Source organism: Phascolarctos cinereus, unplaced genomic scaffold (assembly GCF_003287225.1).
Source record: "Phascolarctos cinereus isolate Bilbo 61053 unplaced genomic scaffold, phaCin_HiC Scaffold_3;HRSCAF=262, whole genome shotgun sequence".
Taxonomy (NCBI): domain Eukaryota; kingdom Metazoa; phylum Chordata; class Mammalia; order Diprotodontia; family Phascolarctidae; genus Phascolarctos; species Phascolarctos cinereus.
In genome coordinates this window covers 34,847,518-34,865,914 of record NW_027555736.1, presented here as the reverse complement: position 1 = coordinate 34,865,914, position 18,397 = coordinate 34,847,518, and the positions used below count along the sequence as shown (strand labels likewise).

The window sequence follows — 18,397 nt, the reverse complement described above, 5'->3', positions numbered from 1 at the left end:
TATCTTTTTATCTGCCTGTCTATCTGTCTTTGTCTGTCTATCATCTGTCTGTCTATCTACCTTTCTGTCTGTCTCTATCTATTTTCTCTGTCTCTGTCTATATATCTTTCTGTCTGTCTCTATCTATCTGTCTGTCTCTAGCTAGCTAGCTAGCTGTCTGTCTGTCTCTGTCTGTCTCTATCTGTCTGTCTGTCTCTAGCTAGCTAACTATCTAGCTAGCTATCTGTCTGTCTGTCTCTATCTATCTGTCTGCCTATCTGCTTGCCTGCCTGTCTCTATCTATCTATCTATCTATCTATCTATCTATCTATCTATCTATCTATCTATCTATCTATCTATCCATCTACCTATTTATCTATCTATCTATCTATCTATCTATCTATCTATCTATCTATCTATCTATCTACCTATCTATCTATCTGTATGTATGTATGTCTCTATCTGTCTGTCTGTCTATATGCCTGCCTTTCTGTCTATCTATCTGTCTGTCTGTCTATCTATCTATCTACCTACTTACCTATCTTTCTATATGCTGGTCTGTCTGTCTATCCTTATATCCTTATACCAATGGAACACTTTGGCCATCTGCGAATCATTCTTTGCCCTTACCATGTGGTCAACTCATCTTTTCTTCCTATCTTTCCCTTCCTACTTACTGAAGCAACAAGAAAATGCAGAGGCTGGGAATTCCAAGTTTTCAAAAATGGGCCACTTGGGCTGGGTTGGTGGAACAAGCTCACATGAAAATAACTCAGTCTTTAAAATGAAAAAATTGTTATTACTGAAGAGAATTGTGTGGTTTTGTGTGATCCTCCTGGGAGTGCTAAGGATTCGGAACCTTCTGAAATTTGTGTCTAAATTTTTGCTTTGATAAAACTGTCATTCCATGACTTGTTTTCAGGACATGGTGTTTTTTGTCTTTTGTAGAAACAATGCATGAAGGCTTCAGAGAGGAGGGCAGCTAAAGATCAGAAAAGCCAACTGCTTCGGATGTATCATTCACCATGACCAGTCCCCAGTAAGTAACCCAAAATGATGCAGCAGGGTCACCAAAAGCTAGTGGGGGAGCTCAGAGGGTTACTCTCCTCACCTTGGGCAGCAGCTGGAGGTGGGATAGGGTGTGATTAGGCTGGAAAGATGGGTTGAAGGCAAACTGTCAAGGGGAATGAATGAATCAATGAAAAATGCATTTATCCATTGCTTCCTACGTACTAGGCATTGTGCTAAGCACTGGGGACACAAATATAAAAAGAGAGACATTCCCTGCCCTCAAGATGCTTTTCTTCTAATAGGGGAAGACAAAACATTAAGAGGGTGATGGCCAGGGAAGGGAGGTTTACTCTGGGGAATCCCAGAGATGGTGAGTTGATGTATATGATATCCCCTTGGTGTCGTCAATTTTATTTGATTACTATGCTCATGGCAAGAGATGGAAAGGAGTGGAGGTGAGAATGAGGGGTGTACAGCAGTATCAGTGGGCAGATGGTAAGATGGCTTGGGTGGATGGCGGGATGGCTGAAAGAGATGTAAAAGTCAAGCATAGTCATGTGTCTGGAGTCAGCCAACAGGCTACTTGGGCCACTTGAGCTAGTGTGTATTCAGTCTTCAATCAGCTTAAATGCCAGGGTAGGTGACATTTGTGCTTTATTCAGTAGGCAGTGGGAGACTCTGAAGGATTTTGAGCAAGAAAATGACCTGTGGATTTTTGGCAGATGTGTGAAGAATAAATAAGAGAGAAGAGAAAGAGGCTAGAGGCTGAATAAATTAATGAAAAGTACTTATTAAGTGTTTACTATGTAGGAAGGAAGGAAAGAAAGAAAGAAGGAAGGAAAGGAGGGAAGAAGGAAGAAACAAAGAAAGAAAGAAAGAAGGAAGGAAGGAATGGAGGAAGAAGGAAGGAATAGTGGGAGGGAAGACGGGAAAGAAGAAAAAAGGGAGGGAGGAAAGAAGGCAGGGAGGAGTGGAGAAAGGAAGAAAAGAAGGAAGGAGTGAGAGAGGGAAGAAGAGAGGAAGGAAGAAAGGAGGAAAAGAAGGAAGGAAGGAGGGAAGAAGGAGGAAGGAAGAGAGGAAGGAAGGGAGGGAGGAATTATTATCATTACACGCTGTCTCCTTTACTTCATTCCTCATCACTGGAGGTCTGCTAGCAGGGCTCTCTGAGCACGTGTCTCAGAGGTGACTAGCTGCTCAGATGTGACTTGTCAGAGCTGCCCTCCAAGGCTCTCTCCTCTCTGAGAGTCTGTTAGTCTCTCACTCTGTGAGGGGGTGAGCCGTGCAAGGTCACAAAGCTAGTTACTGGCAGAGCTGAAACTAGAACCCAAATCTCCTGGCTTCCGGGGCCCTTTATGCCTAGATATGAAAAGTGAACCACTTCCATTTAAGCTAAGCACTTCCCCTCAAGGCTACATTTTCCTTCTGTTTGTTCAGTCCTTCATTTAGTCTGAATGTCCGTCCGTCTGTGGGAGCTCTGAATGTGGTGTCAGAGGCCCTGGGCTTCTATCTTGGCCCCTCTACTTACTATGACCTTGGATGACTCACCTTAGCTCTCCGTGACTCAGTTTCCTCATCTGTAAAATAAGGGGGGTTGGACTCCATGGCCTCTGAGATTCCTTGTGTTTCCAAAGCTATGATCCCTTAAGCTCTTATGGCAGGGTGATATGAGGGAGGGGCAGGGGAGAGAAGGGTAAGGGCCATTGCCACCATAACCTCTGGATGAAATGGGGAAAGGGATGGGACAGGAGCTGGCCTGGACCCTCAGAAGCCATCTAGTCCAACATCCTTATTTTATGGATGAGGAAACTGAGTCCCCAGGAAGTTACGCGAGTTTTCCAAGGTCACAGTAGTAAGCTTCAGATCAATAAGAACCCTAAAAGATGAAATACAGAGACCCTGGCCAATTGGCAGCTAAGTGACATGGTATACAGAGCTCTGGGCCTGGAGTCAGGAAGGCATGAGTTCAAATCCAGCCTCAGACAGTAGCTGTGTGATCATGGTCAAATCACTTAACATCTTGAAGCCTTAACTTCCTCACCTGTAAAACGGGAATAATCCTACCTGAACTATATACCCCATGGGGTTGTTATGAGACCTAAATGAGATTATTCATTAAAGTAATTTGCGATCTTTAAAGGGCTACATAAATGCCAGCTTTTACAATGATTATTATAGCATCTAGTAAACGCTTATTGAATTGAATTGTTATCAGTAATACAATGCAGAGATACTACTAACAATCAGTTGCTGGCATCTCCCCACTTGAGAAGAGAAGGGAAGGGAATAAGCATTTATTAAGCACCTACTATGTGCCAGGCACTATGCTAAGCTCATTACATTCATTATCTCATTTGATCCTCACAACAACTCTGTGAAGTGGGTGATGCTATTATCTCCATTTTAAAGTTGAGAAAACTGATGCAAACGGAGGTTAAGTGACTTGCCCAGGGTCACATAGTTCATAACTGTCAGAAGAAGGATTTGAACCCAGGCCTTTCACACTCCAAGACCTAAGCCCTATCCCCTGGGGGTTATTTAGGCGTTTGCTGAGGCTAGCAATTTTATTCGCGGCTCCTAACTAGAAAGGTCAGGGCATTGAGGTTCTCAAGGTTGGCCAGCCAACTGCTTTGTTTTTCTCCCTCGTCCCTCTTCGTTGCTCCAGGCCCACCATAGAAGGAGGGGTTCCTGAAGTTGAGATCATCTCCCAACAAGTGGAAGAAGAAACCAAAAGCATGGCTCCAGTCCAGCTGGTGAACCTGGCTTATCGAGACCTGCCCCTGGCTGCCCTCGATCTCTCTGCTGCTGGCTCACAGCTTTTATCCAACCTGGACGAGGAATTCCAAAGGGAAGGGTAGGTGCTGGCTGGTCCTCTCTGACCTCCTCTTAAGAGACTCTCTGGAAGGAGAACTCCCCTAGGGTTCGGGGGCCCTGGTCAGGCCCCATCGGGTACATTGGGTCCAGATCTGGGGGCCATGTCATGGGAAGGGCGATGACAAGCTTGGAGTTAGCCCCAAAGAGCAGAACAAAGATAATGGCAAACGGACTGGGGATGCTCAGTCTGGACAAGAGAAGACTTTGTCTGGGGTCATAATCTCTGACTTCAGATATCTGAAAAGGACTCTCATGTGGAAAAGGGATCTGCCTTGTCCTGTTTGGGTCCAGTTCTAGCGGGACAAATAGCCCATTCATGAGTCTGCAGGGATGGGGAACCTGTGGCCTCACTTGACCGTACTTGAGGACCTAGAGTACCCTCGAGGCCACAGGTTCCCCACCCCTGAATTAGAAGATCGTCAATTTAGGGCTGCAAGAGAACTTCAAGGGCATTCGGCCTCCCCCTTCCTTCCTGCCCCCTCCCCATTTTACAGATGAGACAACTGTGGCTTTTCCCAAGATCCCACAGACACGAGTTGAACACCCATGCCCTCTGGCTCCCAATTCAGCCCTCTTTCCACTTACTAGCTGTGTGACCCTGGGTAAGTCACCTAACTTCTGTTTGCCTTAATTTCCTCATTTAAAAAATTGGGACAATAATAGCATATACCTCTCAGGGTGGTTGTGTGCCTGAAATGAAAAAAACCATATGAAGTGTTCTGCAAACCTTAAAATACTCCATAAATGCTAGCTATTATTATTGTTCATAATTACAGCTAACATATAGCACTTACCAAGGGACAGGCATTGTGTTGACTGCTTTATAATTATTATCTCATTTGATGAATAGTAATTAGAACTATCTCAAAGTGAAATGGGCTGCCTGGAGAGGTAGTGAGTTCCTCATCAGTGGAGATCTAAGCAGAGGTTGGGTGGCCACTAATAAGAGATGTTGGAGAAAAAATTCCTGCTTAGACCCAGGAAGGGTCTCTGATATCCCTTCCAACTCAAAGAATCCCTGGTTCTTTAAATTCTCCCAATCAATCAGGAGAGATGACATAAGAAACTTTGCCCAAGATTCAAATCACCAATGCTTAAATATGCTTTAACCTACACTTAGAAATCAGCCCCCCAGAGACAGTGCACATCTACATGCTGTTGGAGTTCCACAATTCAGCCCAAAAGAGAGGAGAGAAAGGAGGGGGGAGCCCTACCATTAATTTTGTTTCCAAAATCAGACTTCATGAGACATTTATCTCCAGCAGGCTCTAACTCCCAAGTAGGGGAAATAAAATTCAATTAGGTTAGATAAATATCAGAGACCCTGAGTCTGAAGTGCTTGACATGTCAAGAGAGACACTTTGTCATTAATCTGAGGGCATGTGCCTGTGTCCCCTAGCAAAGATTCAGCTGGGGCGTAAATAGGAAATGAGGTTAGCAGCGGAATTCCACTCTTACCGAGACGACAATCTTCTATCAGCTGATATACCCCCTGCTTGCAGCTACAAGGTTTCCTGGCAGAAGAGAGATCATGACAAGGTCAAAACACAATCAGAGGCAGATGGGGGAAAAAATGCATTATAAAAGGGGGAAAGGCCTTGCTTTTTTTTTTTAAGCGTTTTATCTTTATACCATTTCCTTACTACCTGTGTGACCTTAAGCAAATCAATCAACATCTCTGGGTTTCCTCATTTGTAAAATGCGGAGGGGGGAGGGACAAGGAGGGAGAGTTAGACTGGAAGACTTCTATTTCTATATTTATGATACTGTGATACTAAGCCAGAGAAAATGTTCTAAGTTGAGATGGGGTATTAGTGCAGAGAACAGCAAGGAGGCCAGTGTCACTGAATTACAGTGTGGATGGTATGATATAAGGTGTAGAAGAATGGAAAGGGGGAAGGAGACAGGTCTAGGTTATATAGGGCTTTGAATGCCAAACAGAGAATTTTATATGTGGTACCTGAGGTGACAGGGAGCCACTGAGGTTTATTTAGTGGGAGTGGAGACATGGTCTGATTCGCTCTTTAGGAAGATCATATTGACATCTGGCAGACCAACCAGAAGGTTATTGCAATAGTCTAGGCATGAGGTGGGTGATGAGGGCTTGTACCAGGGTGGTGGCAGTGTCAGAGGAGAGAAGGGGACAGATAGAAGAAATGTGACAAAAAGGTAAAAGTGATAGGTCTTGGCAGCAAATTAGAAATGGGGGAAGGCGGGAGAGGGTAAAAGAGTGAGAAGGCAAGGATGATACCTGGGTTGTCAGCCTGGAGGACTGGGAGTATGGTGGTGCCCTCCACAGTAATAAGGTAGTTTAAAAAGGTAGTTTGAGGGAAGAATAATGAGTTCAGTTTTAGACATGTTGAGTTTCAGACATTTACAGGATATCCAATTTGAGATATCCAATAGGCAACTGCAGATGTGAGAGGATGGAAACCTAAGTATAGAACAGGAGTCAGCAAACTTGTACCTTCAGTCCTGTGGGTGGTAGTTTGCCAACCTCTGGTACAGATGGCAGTGCCCTCCAATGTCCAGCCCAGCCTCCTCTATGACAGATAAGGAAACTGCGTCGCAGAAAAGATCAATGATTTGTCTGGTCACATAGCTAATAAATGTTTGAACCAGGACTGGAGCTCCCATCTCCAAATTCCCAGTACTGAGCTCTTACCTCTGAGGCACTGGGCAATTCGTATCTTGGTACCATATATTACTATATGCCCAGGTCACAGTTTGGGGCTGTTTCAATGTCAGGAAACTGTCATGGCATCCCATGAAGTGATGACATCAGGGTTTACTCCTTAAGAGCCCTGGTTTGCTCGCAGCCCTATTCTGGGGCACCCATAGGATTGACTTCTCTCTCAAAAGGGACAGACTAGAAGCTCATTTTGGCTTCCGGAAGGTTCTGTTCCTAAAATCATTGTATCATAGAATTTCAGGATTAAAAAGGCAAAGGAGCCTGGGACCTACGGCCAGAGGGGGCAGGCAGAAGCAGGCTTGGCCTGCTTGTTCACTCTCCTACTGGAGCTTAAAAACTTGGGAGGTCCTGGTCAAACGCTGTATTACACCGAGGAACACCAGCCCCAGTGCCAAGAAGTGCCATCTGCTTTCTCTTATTCGCAGGTTCAGCCAGCCTTATGGAAGCATCCTTGAAAAGCCGGCCAAGCTCAATCCTTTGAAATTGAGCAACACCTGCCCTCTGCTGGCCTTTCCAAAGATAGCATCCTCCTCCGGCAACTGACTCAATCAAGGCTGATTCTATTCGTAGGACCATAGGCTCTATGTAGAAGGGGAAAGGAGCTTAAAAGTCATCCAGGGCAACCCCTTTCTTTTACAGATGAGAAACCAAAGCCTAGACTGAGGAAGTATATGTCACCCCACGAGTGGCTCCCCTGGGCTTGCAGAAACCGTACTCAGAGAACAGAAAGATGAATGGGAAATAGTCCCTCCCCTCATGGAGCGCCCATTCTAATAGAGAGACAGGCGGACAGACTGATAGATAGATAGATAGAGATAGTAGATACATAAATAGAGATGGTAGGTATGTGTACACATGTGTGTTTGTATGCACATGTACATATATGTACATATAGACACACGGTTTTATAGATAAATATGTACATATGTATATACACTTTTGTATGTATACACATGCACATGGAGGGGAGAGATTGGTAAGGGGTGAGGGGAGTGGACTAGAGGGGTAGGGGTCTACAGTCTAGAAGTCCAAGAGAGACACAGAGACAGAAAGCCCCTCATCTTAACCTGAGGCCATAGCCAGGCAGCTAGTACGAGACTAGAACTCCCATCTCCCCCCAGACCAAGCACTCTTAGAGCAGAGGTCAGCAACCTTTTGAAAAAGAGTGGTGTGCCATGTCCCTTCGGGATGGGCTGGGGAATAGAAGGAGCTGTCTGGGTGGATCACTGATTCTTGTGAAATGAGGATGGTTGGGGTCTAGGGAAGTGTTGCTGCTAAATGTTTGGAATCCGTTGAAGTCCATGTCAACTTTGATCTGAGTCTCCAGCTCTGTCACTTACTGAATGTTTGACCTTGAGCATGACACTGAAATTCCCTTCTCCTTAGATGTCCCCTAAGGTCTCTTCCAGCTCTGGATCTAGGGTCCCATTTCCATGGCAATTCCAATGACTTAGAACTGTCGCACTTTAGGGGAAGAACACAGGTCTGGTGATCTGAATCCCTAAACTTGAGTCCCTGCTAGGCTCATAAGTGGCTGGGTGACTTTGGGCAAGCCCGTCCCCTCACCGCCATCTTTCCAGAAGCTTTGACCTGCTCCATAGATGATCTGTTCCAGTTTGCCCTCTCGGGCAAGCCTGCTGTTCCCTGAGTCTTGGTGCTGGATTTTGATTCAATACTTAATTGGCTTTAGCCTGACCATAGCTCAGAACTCCAAAGCTCAAGAGCTCCACCCTCTTCAGCCTGCTCAGCACCAGTGGCCCACAGAGCCCCCTGCTCCAGCTCAGCAGCATTTCTTAAGCTCCAACAATGGGCTAGGGATTCAGGGATTCCAGGGCTTCAAAGTCAAATGCAAAAAAGTCCCTACCCTCAGGGAGCTTACATTCTTTCTGGAGAAGACAGTATATGCAGATATAAGTAAAAACAAAATATATTTACAAATTAACAGGAGGTAGTTTTGCTGCCCAGTGCTAGAGCGAGGTTCTGTTCTGTTCACTGAACTTAGCAGCTCGGTAGCTTAGTGGAGAAAGATCTGGACCTGCCATCAGAAAGCCCTGATTTTCAATCCTGTGCCAGACACTTAACTGGCTTCATGATGGATGCTATGGTAGTCACTTGGCACCTTTAAGCCTCAGTTTTCCCATCTATAAAATGGGGATAATAGTAGCCCCTCCCTCCCTGAGTTGTTGTGAAGATGAAATAAGATAATAAATGTAAAGCACTTCACAAACCTGAAACACCAGCTACCAACATTATCATTATTTGTTGTTGCCGAATCCTTTTCAGTCATGTCTGATTCTACATGGCCCATCAGGGATTTTCTTGGCAAAGATATTGGAGTGGTTTGTCATCTCCTTCTCCAGCTCATTTGACAGATGAGAAAACTGAGGCAAACAGGGGTAGGTGATTTGTCCAGGATCACACGGCTGGTAAGTGTCTGAGGCCACATTTGAACTCAGGTCTGCCTGGCTCCAGAACTTTATCCCCTGCACCCCCTAGCTGCCCTCATTATTAGTTATTAGGTATTATTCATTCAACAGAAGAGAGAAACCTGCAGGTAAAGTAGTCAGAAAGGAGACTACCAGAAGAGACAAATCCCAATATTTGCAGATGTTCTCAGCCCATCTGTTCCCTTTATTCAAGCATGCCCAGGTCCTTCCCTTGGGTTTTGGGTGAGCAGAAGGGATACATTTATGAAGTCCCAAGGGGACAGGAGGTAACTGAGCCAGTTATGCTGAGGCATGAGTCATTGCAAAGGAAGTGACTTGACCCCTCCTTCTTCCATCTTCCCACCATCTTTACTTAACTATTCCCATTGTGATGCTCCTGCTTGTTTTCCTTTATCTGCCTTCAGCCTGATCCCCTCTCTTGGATTAGCCTCTAGGAGAGCAGGAAGAGTAGGAAAGCTTCCAGGAGGGTTTGTGAGTGTGACATCGTAGCACTCCCATGTTTCCTCCTCCTTCCGTGTTGGTCCCAGTTCTGGCCCTTCTCCCCTTGGGCTGGAAGGATCGCTTGGTTCCCAGTCTTCCCTGGTGCTAGATCCTGCCGTACTATCTGAGCTCTGGATTGCATCGCGTCCCATGACCTCAGATCCGAGCATATGCTAAAGAGGGGTCCAGAAGGTACTGTTAAGGATGAAGCTGTCCTGGACCTTGTGACACAGAGTCACAAGTGGTGCATTCTTTGCCTAAGAGCTCAGGCAACTTATAGCACATCCCGATGCATGAGACTTTCCCAGGGACATCCACCAACAGAGACATGAAAAGAAGGCCACTCTGGTGTCCACACTCCTCCAACCTTCATTGCCCTGGTACAAGGTCTCACCTGGCTCTTCTGTCATCATAATCAGCTCCATAAAATAAAGGGCAATTCAGGTGATGCCAGCCAAGAAACCTTGGGTAGCCCATATTTTATAAGCTGACTCCATGGGAGAGAGAGCTCGTTGCCACACATAGGTCCATCGGCAGCAGCTATTTCCACTTATAGATAACAAGGGTAGACATTTAGAGCTGGAAGGGTTGTTTGAGGCCGTCAAGGTCCACCCAGCTCTGGACAAGTGTTTGAAGGGAGGGCAACATGTATTTATGAAGCACCTACTATGTGCCAGGCTGTGCTAAGCCTTTTCCAAATACCTCATTTCATCCTTAGGCAGCAAGGCAGGCAGTAATGCATCTTCTTTAGCAGAGGAACTGTGTGGGACCTGACAGAGCTGCCCACCCCACTTTTCCAGCTCTAATTGCCAGGAAGTTTTTCCTTCCATCCACCTGAAATCTGCCTCGAGGTGACTTGTACCCATGGATCCACATTTTCCTCTCTGGGATGGACCAAAACGAACGCCATCCTTCATCCACAAGACAGCCTGTGACATGCTTATTCTATCTCCCCACATCTTACCCCCATTTCCTTCAAGCCACCCTCGTATAACAAGACCTCAAGCAGGGGTGTATTGGAGTCAGCTCACATCAAGAGATGATTGTTAAATTTTCAGTGTGAGCATATACACTTATTGATTTACACATTATGCACGTTCATTCATTTTTTGTTCACTCTATTTACTTATTACTAATTGTTTTGTTGAGTGTCTAGATTTAAGAAAGTCATTGAGAAAATGTTAATAATGCAGATTAAACTTCAAAACATGCTGTAGAAAGCTGATTGTTAAACATTCACCAGCACACTACTGATTCTCAAGGCCTGGTTTCTTCCTCTGGATGCTTTCCCTGCTTGTCAAGTTAACAGGCATTTATTAAGTGCCTACTATGTGCCAGGCACCGTGCCTTATAAGCACTAGGTATATAAAGAAAGGCAAAAACTTAGTCTAATGGGGAGGCAACATGCAAACAGCTATGTACAAACAAGATATAGACAGGAATTAGATACAATCTCAGAGGGAAAGCACCAGAATTAAAGGTGGAATTTCATCTGAGGCTTAAAGGAAGGCAGGAGGTGGAGATGAGGAGGGGGAGTATTCCAGGCATGGGGGAGGGGCAGCCAGAGCCAGAGTATCTTGTACAAGAAACAACCAGGAAGTCAGTGCCACTGATCAGAGAGTACGTGGAAGGAAGGGAAGTAGAAGACCAGCAAGGTAAGTACTGAATCTAGCACTCCAGATGTAGCCTTGCAAGGGCAGAGGACAGAGGGAATGTCTCTTCCATGGCCCTGGGTCCATCAAAGCAACCTCAAATGACGTTAGCTTCTTGGGTTGCCATCTTACCCTCCAATGATGGTATCCCCATTGTTTCTGTTTCTATTCATCTTCACTTCGATGACCTTCATGGTTGCCTCCCCTGGGGGTCTGAGATTCCCTTGCACCACCATCCCTTTTTGGGTTCTGTTCACTTTAGATAAGGCAGCCCAATCCTGGATTCCATCCCAATGAGACTCAGCAATATCTTTCAGATTAAATTTGCCTTATTGTTTTGGGATTGCTGGTTCCCTCTGTTTGTTACTTATACTTTCTGCTCTTGGGTTTTGAATGGACTTTAGGGCTGGCCAGTTTCTGGGCTTATATCGCCTGTGAATTTCTAGGCATCTTCATTCTGCTTTCCAATTTTGAATGCCTTTTTGAACTAGATTTGTAACACGGAGCAAAGATTTCTTTTTTTATTATTAGATTTTTTTAATCAGAAAAATCCACCTTCTCCCCTTCTCATCCTTCCCCCTCCAGATGAGAACAAAGGAAAATGAAACCTTTGTTTAAAACATTCATAGTCAAGCAAAACACATTTTTCCATTGGTCAAAGCTAATACATTCTTCTTGTTGTTCAATTATTTTTCAGTCATGTCTGACTCTTCATGACCCCATTTGAGGTTTTCTTGGCAAAATACTGGAGTGGTTTGCCATTTCCTTCTCCATCTCATTTTACAGATGAGGAAACTGAGGCAAGCAGTGTTAAGCAACCTGTCCAGGGTCACACAGCTAGTAAGTATCTGAGGTCAGATTTGAACTCAAGAAGATGAGTTTTCCTGATCCCAAGCCCTGTGCTCTACCCATTGCAGTACCACCCAATTGCACTAAATATGTTCTTACCAACCTCTTTTAAAGGGCATATCATCCCTGGGCAGGAGCCCATTATTTCTTGTTTTTAAGCCATGGTCCAGAAAGCCAAATCCTTTCCTAAGACACCACCTTAACTGACTGTTCATTTCCCTTTTAATCTGAAGCCCTTGCTTTCAATTTGCAGCAGTGATAAAAGCACCACCTGTACCCCTGCAGTCTTCAGTTTATTGCCCAACACTTTCTGCTCCTTGGCAATGCTCTCCTGACTTCTCGTGGCATCCTTTGTGCCCACATGTCAGCAGAAGTGGACAGTGGTCATCTGGTTTGACAAGTCTTGGAAGGCTTTCCATCCTGTCTTGGATACCTGCCCCAAGAAGATAGCAGATTCCAATAATTTTGTTATCTGGCTGACAAATAGCTTCCTCTGTAGGAGATCACTGATCAATCACAATTGCTCGTCTCTTCTTCCTCTGATTTTGGCTGACGTCTCACATAAAGGCACTGATGAGTCTATGTCTTTTTTTCCTTGGGGAACAAGAAGCTGCTGCCTTCTTGCAAACAGCTTCCTATCCATCATCTCCAAGTGTTCGATGGGCCTCCTTCCACCCTCCAACTTCCTGATTTCCTTTTTGTCTCTTGAGCTCACGTTCCTTTGTCTCCACACGAAACCTCTTTCAAGGAGGAGGGTTTCATTTACTCTGGAGTATAGAGAGGCATTCTCGGAGGTCTTGCACCTTTTTTTTTTTTTAGGAGAGAGGCTAGCCTATGCTTTTCGAATAGATAATGGTGACTTGGCTATGGCAGAAAGACCAACATCACATACTCTACGTGGGTGACAATCTCCCTGCCTGCTCCTTCTCTATCTCTTTCCTTATTCAACATGGTCCATCTGGCTTTGGAAATCAGAGAACCTGAGTACAAATCCTAATTCTTCTTTTTACCTGTATAACCATGGGCAAAGTCACTTCTCCTTGTCTGTAAAATTAGAGGGTTGTTGGGCTGGATAACCTGTGAGGTCCCTTCCATTGCTGAATCCATGATCCTACTGTCCGCATTCTCCTCCTACCCCTTAAAATTGAATGTGCCCCCAAGTTCGAGCCTTGGACTTCTCTCTCTCCTGGTGGCCTCATTCACTTTCATGGCTTCAATTGTCTCCTCTTGGCGGATGGCTCCCAAATGCATGCCTTCTCCCCCAAGCCCTTCCCAGAGTTCCAGTCTCATATTTCCAGCTGCCCACTGGGAATGCCCATCTGGATCTGCTCATTGATGCCCCAAGGTCAAAATACTCTAAATCTCCCCTTCCCATCTACTCAACCCAGATTTTCCTATTAGAAAAGTCACCAGTGATTGATCTATCACAAAAGTTCAGTCGTATGCCCAAAATGCCAGTTCACACTGGACCAGGAGGCTACCACTGCCTTTAATGATCAGCCATGGTTGCAGCTAGGTGGCACAGCGCCTAGAGTGCTGGGCCTGGAATCAGGAAGACTCCTCTTCCTGAGTTCAAATATGATCTCAGACACTTACTAGCTGTGTGACCCTGGGCAAGTCACTTAACCCTGTTTGCCTCAGTTTCCTCAGCTGTAAAGTGAGAAGGAAATGGCAAATCTTCCTAGAGAAAAGAAATGGCAAACCACTCCAGTATCATTGCCAAGAAAACCCAAATGGGGTCATGAAGAATTGAACACAACTAATTTTTTAAGAAAGGACAAATGATACAAACAGACTCTAGGACTGGTCCCACCATCTCCCAATTATCCACTCAGCCATGTGTGTCCACCACGGGATCTCTCAGATTCCTGTGGTAGGAAGAGAGGTTAGTCTCCATAGTAAGCTAGTGTTACTTATCAAGGCCTCATGATCCAATTACTTGAGTTCTCTGACTTTTAGCATAGGACCATATAAGAGAAGAGGGAAGGATTCAAAAGGATAAATATGTCATTATTCTTGTAGAGTCATCACTACCCAGCCTTTGGTATTCTCTGGCCTAAAACCTTTATCATCTCATAGTCCAATGCATGAGAATTTCCCCAGGAACAAAGACTCAGGGAAAGCCAGCCAGGTGACCAGAGTCCTTAGGGCTTACACTGCTCTGCCACAGAATGGTGCCCCCGATTCTTTGGCTCTGCTCCATGTCAACAAGTCAGCTTGCCAGCTTAGCAAATGCTGTCCCAGAAGCCTGGGATTTTTTTTCTTTAAGACGGGCTACAGATAGCCCAGGAGGCTAATGTCCTCATTAGCACTATTGGTGGCAGCTACTCCAAAGATAGATTTTCTTGCCTCCCTGATGATGGGAACAGGTAGGTCTGGTTGCTCCTACACTGCCCCTTGGCTCTGCCCAGGAGTGTACTGGTAAGTGTTTAACCAGCTCTCTGGGGGCAGGATTGCATACAAGACACACTTTTCAGTTTCATCTGCCCTAGGAACGTTTTCTCCATTGTTTCATTAAGTCTAGACAATCATAAGAACAGTATATCGAGCCCTCATTTGTAGCGTTTTCTGATTTCTGAGGTGTAAATGCTCACCCTTAAAAGGTAAGAGTCAGCATTTGTGAGTTCATGCAAGCTGGCCGCTGGCTCTGACCCTTAGCTCATTCTCACCTCAACACCTGGGTGTGCTCCCGCTTAGACTGAGAGATCACTTGTCTGACCCCAGCCTAACTCTTATGATTAATATTTCCCTGTAATGCCCAGATGAGAAATTAGTATATAGGTTGTGATTGCTGACATCTTCTTATGTAATTAGATCATCTGTGAACTTTCCCCGGGATTAGAGACCTTGAAGAAGCCTGAGGAATCCTCTAGTTGAACCTCCTCGTTTTACAGAGAAAGAAACAAGTGACTAACCCAAGGTCACGTTAAATGACAGAGGCAGGATTGAAATCATGTCCTGTGATATGATTTTGGTGGGGAGGGGGAATCTTCCTTCTTTGAGTCACCTTGGAAATGGATTCCCAAATGCCTTTCCAATTGTGTCGCCTCTCGCATATGTTTTGTTCGGGGTCCAGCTGCTCTTTCTGACTCAATTTTCTTTCATTTTTTTCTACTTACTTATATCATCACATAATGATTTATTACGAGTTCCGATATGTTAGCCACTCCACTATTATCCATGATAAGAATAGATCAGTAGAAATACTTTGGTAAATCTGTTGCTCTTCAGGTCTGTGTGTTGTCCTCATAAATTCTCTGGGCATCAGGTGGCGTAGTTCACTCTCTCAGAAAGCTTTCTATAGCCTCATTTTCCCCTTTGTTGTTTTTTTTCTTTTTTTTCTTTTTAGTTATTTTGAACTTGACAAACATCAGTGTAGATGAACATGCAAAGAACAGAAAAAGAGAATTGTACCTTTATTATATGAAGCTTGGAGTTTTGGGGGGGTTTTGTTAGCTTTTTTAGTGGACTTTTTTTTTTGGTTGGGCAATGGGGGTTAAGTGACTTGCCCAGGGTCACACAGCTAGAAAGTGTTCTGTGTCAGGTCCTCCTGAATCCACGGCTGGTACTCTATCCACTGTACCACCTAGCTGCCCCCTATTGTTGGTTTTTTTTAAAAAATATGTAATAAATTCAACCTATCGGTTTAAAGTTTTCCAGCTTTTCTGTGTCTCCCCTCTAAACTTCCTTCTTCTTTACCCAGGACATTAAAAAAAATCTTCAGTGTTACTCTTTTCTTTCTTCTTTTTTTGACATCAATATCATTAACCTCTTCTGCCCCCTATTCCTTTCCTCCAAGAAAAAGAAAGAGACTTCACTTTAAACTAGTAAATGTAGTCAAGCAAAAGAAATGAAACTATTAGTCTTGCCCCAAAATGTCAGTCTTATTCGGCACCTCTAGTCCATCAACTCCATATCAGGAAGTGAGCATCACTAGCTTTCTGGAATCAGAGTTGGCCATTGCACTGTTCAGATTCTTAAGTCTTTCAAAGCTGATTACAATGTTGCTATTAGTATATAAATTGTTCCAGTTCTGCTCACTACACTCTGCATTGGTTCATACAAATCTTCTCAGGTTTCTCTGAATCCATCCCATTCCATTACATTTGTATCCATAACTTGTTCAGTTATCCCCCTAACTGATGAGCACCCCCTTCCCTTTATTGCTTTTCACAGGTTTGTGAAGCAACACTACTCATCATCTATCCAGGGATGGAGAACTTTTGACTGAGTCCAAGTTTTACAGAACAAATCCTTGTATTAAGGGGATTTGTTCTGTGCAGTTTGGATTCAGTCAAAGGGCCACACTTGAGGACCTAGAGGACCTACCACATGTGACCTTGAGACAGAAGGTTCCCCACCCCTGTATCCTAATCCTTCTCTATAATGTTTTCCATATGAACTAATACTCTAAGTATTTCAGCATTGGATTGTCGTATCTTTCTGCTTAAAGAGCAAAGTGTTTGCTCTCTGAGAAACCAAGAATTTGCTGACTGAGGAAGTGCTGGATAATTTTTGCTCTCCTCATGGTAGTTACTATTTAATATTGCTTAAACTTCTCTAGGGTAAGGTGATAAGGAGAGTCACTTGTATCCATTTCTCATTTTTCAGAATCAATTGTTGTTGTTGACTCTTTTTCACTTGTATCTGACTCTCCATGACTCCATTTGGGGTTTTCTTGGCAAAGACACTGGAGGGGCTTGCCATTTCCTTCTCCAGCTCATTTTACAGATGAGGAAACTGAGGCAAACACAGTTACTAAGTGTCTGAGGCCAGATTTGAACTCATGTCCTCCTGACTCCACAGCCGGCGTATAGCATATTGAATAAGCTAGGTTGTTAGTAAGATAATCATATGATTGACCTTCTCATCTTTAGCCTTTCTTCTAATTTGATATTGATTCTGACTAACTTTTAAGAGGAAATGAAAAATAGACATGCATTTAAATACAATTTTAAAACTGAAGGTTAAAGTGATTTAGGCATACGTATACATAGGCTTCACCTTGTATAAATTGTGTATGATCTGGTAAGATTTCCTGAAGAGGACTTTACATAGAGAAATCTTGTTTTTCAGGCAAAAAACATATATGAGAAAGTTGAGCTAATTGATATCTATGGTCCCTCCCAGCTCTGACATTCTCTGTTCTAAGGTCTCTCCCAGCTTCAACATCTTCTCTAAGGTTCTTCTTAGCTCTAACATTCTATGTTCTAAGGTTGCTTCCAACTCTGACATTCTCTGTTCTAACAATTCTCCCAGATCTGACATTCTATGTTCTAAAATCTCTCCCAGCTCTAACATTCTCTGTTCTAAAGTCCCTCTCAGGTTCCACATCTTCTTTTCTAAGGTTCTGATTAGCTCTAACATTCTGTGTTCCAACCATCCTCCCAACTCTGACATTCTGTGTTCCAAGGTCCCTCCCAGCTCTGACATTCTATGTTCCAAGGTCCCTTCCAACTCTGACATTCTATGTTCCAAGGTCCCTTCCAGCTCTGACATTTTCTGTTCTAAGGTCCCTCTCAGCCCCAACATCTTCTGTTCCAAGGTTCTTCTTAGCTCCAACATTCTCTGTTCTAGATTTCCTCCCAGAGACTTCAGGAGGCACTCCCCAGTCCATCTAGCTGCACAGAGTCCCAAGGAAAACGAAGCCCCAACTTCCACCCACTGAGAGTTGAGGCAAAAAACCAAAAACCCCATGCAGCTGCCAGTAAGTCGAGTACACCGGTGTTGAGGGAGGGAGGTGGCCTCCGCCTGCTGCCTCCTCTTTATTCATCGCCACTGGAGTGCACCTGGCTGCAGTTTCAGATGGCAGTCAGCTGCTGTCAATTCCAGGGGGCACAGCCAATTCCACTTGGTTTGATGTCGGAGGGAGGGAGTGGGGCTCAAGAATCTAATAAAAGCTCCATCCCCAAGACAGCCTTAAAATGGCCCTTCCAGGAATGAAGGACGAGTCACTAGACAGAGGAAAGGGCAGAGGAGGGGAAGGAGGTCCTGGAGAAAGCGCTGAGGCAGCCAGGAGGCCATGTGAGAAGGGGAGGTGTGATGTGTGAGAGATTAAAATGGGACCAAGCCGATCCCATCCCGGCCTCGGAGGGAGGAAGTGTCATGTTGGTGAGGGAAGGTCCTCTCCAGAGTGCCAGAGAGACAACTGTGGGTGAGACGGCAAGGCACGAGTCAGGGAGGAACGGACAAAGGCATAATCTTAGCCAAAGGTATTTTTAAACATCCGGAGATCTTGAGATGCGGGAAACTGCTGTGCAGCTTTCTTGGGACCAGGGTCTGCCTCAGGATGTCTGGGCCGGGGCTTCTGGGGGAAGCTGTCCTGTCTCACCTCCTCAGCACCTGGGACGGCCCTACAGCTCTCTCACTTTTCCACTGGAATGAATAGATTCCCACCAGTTTGGGTTCAAACCAAA

General features: G+C 44.8%; 1 protein-coding gene across 1 annotated transcript in view; it reads left to right on the top strand.

The window, feature by feature from the left end:
* Positions 1-1,419: 1,419 nt before the first annotated feature.
* The window catches only part of TMEM266 (transmembrane protein 266), a 92,166-nt gene continuing 75,188 nt past the window's right edge, over positions 1,420-18,397 (top strand). The window contains exons 1-2 of the mRNA XM_078151593.1: positions 1,420-1,445; positions 3,653-3,841. Of these exons, the coding sequence (XP_078007719.1) occupies positions 1,420-1,445; positions 3,653-3,841 (215 nt within the window). The remainder of the gene's footprint in view (positions 1,446-3,652; positions 3,842-18,397) is intronic.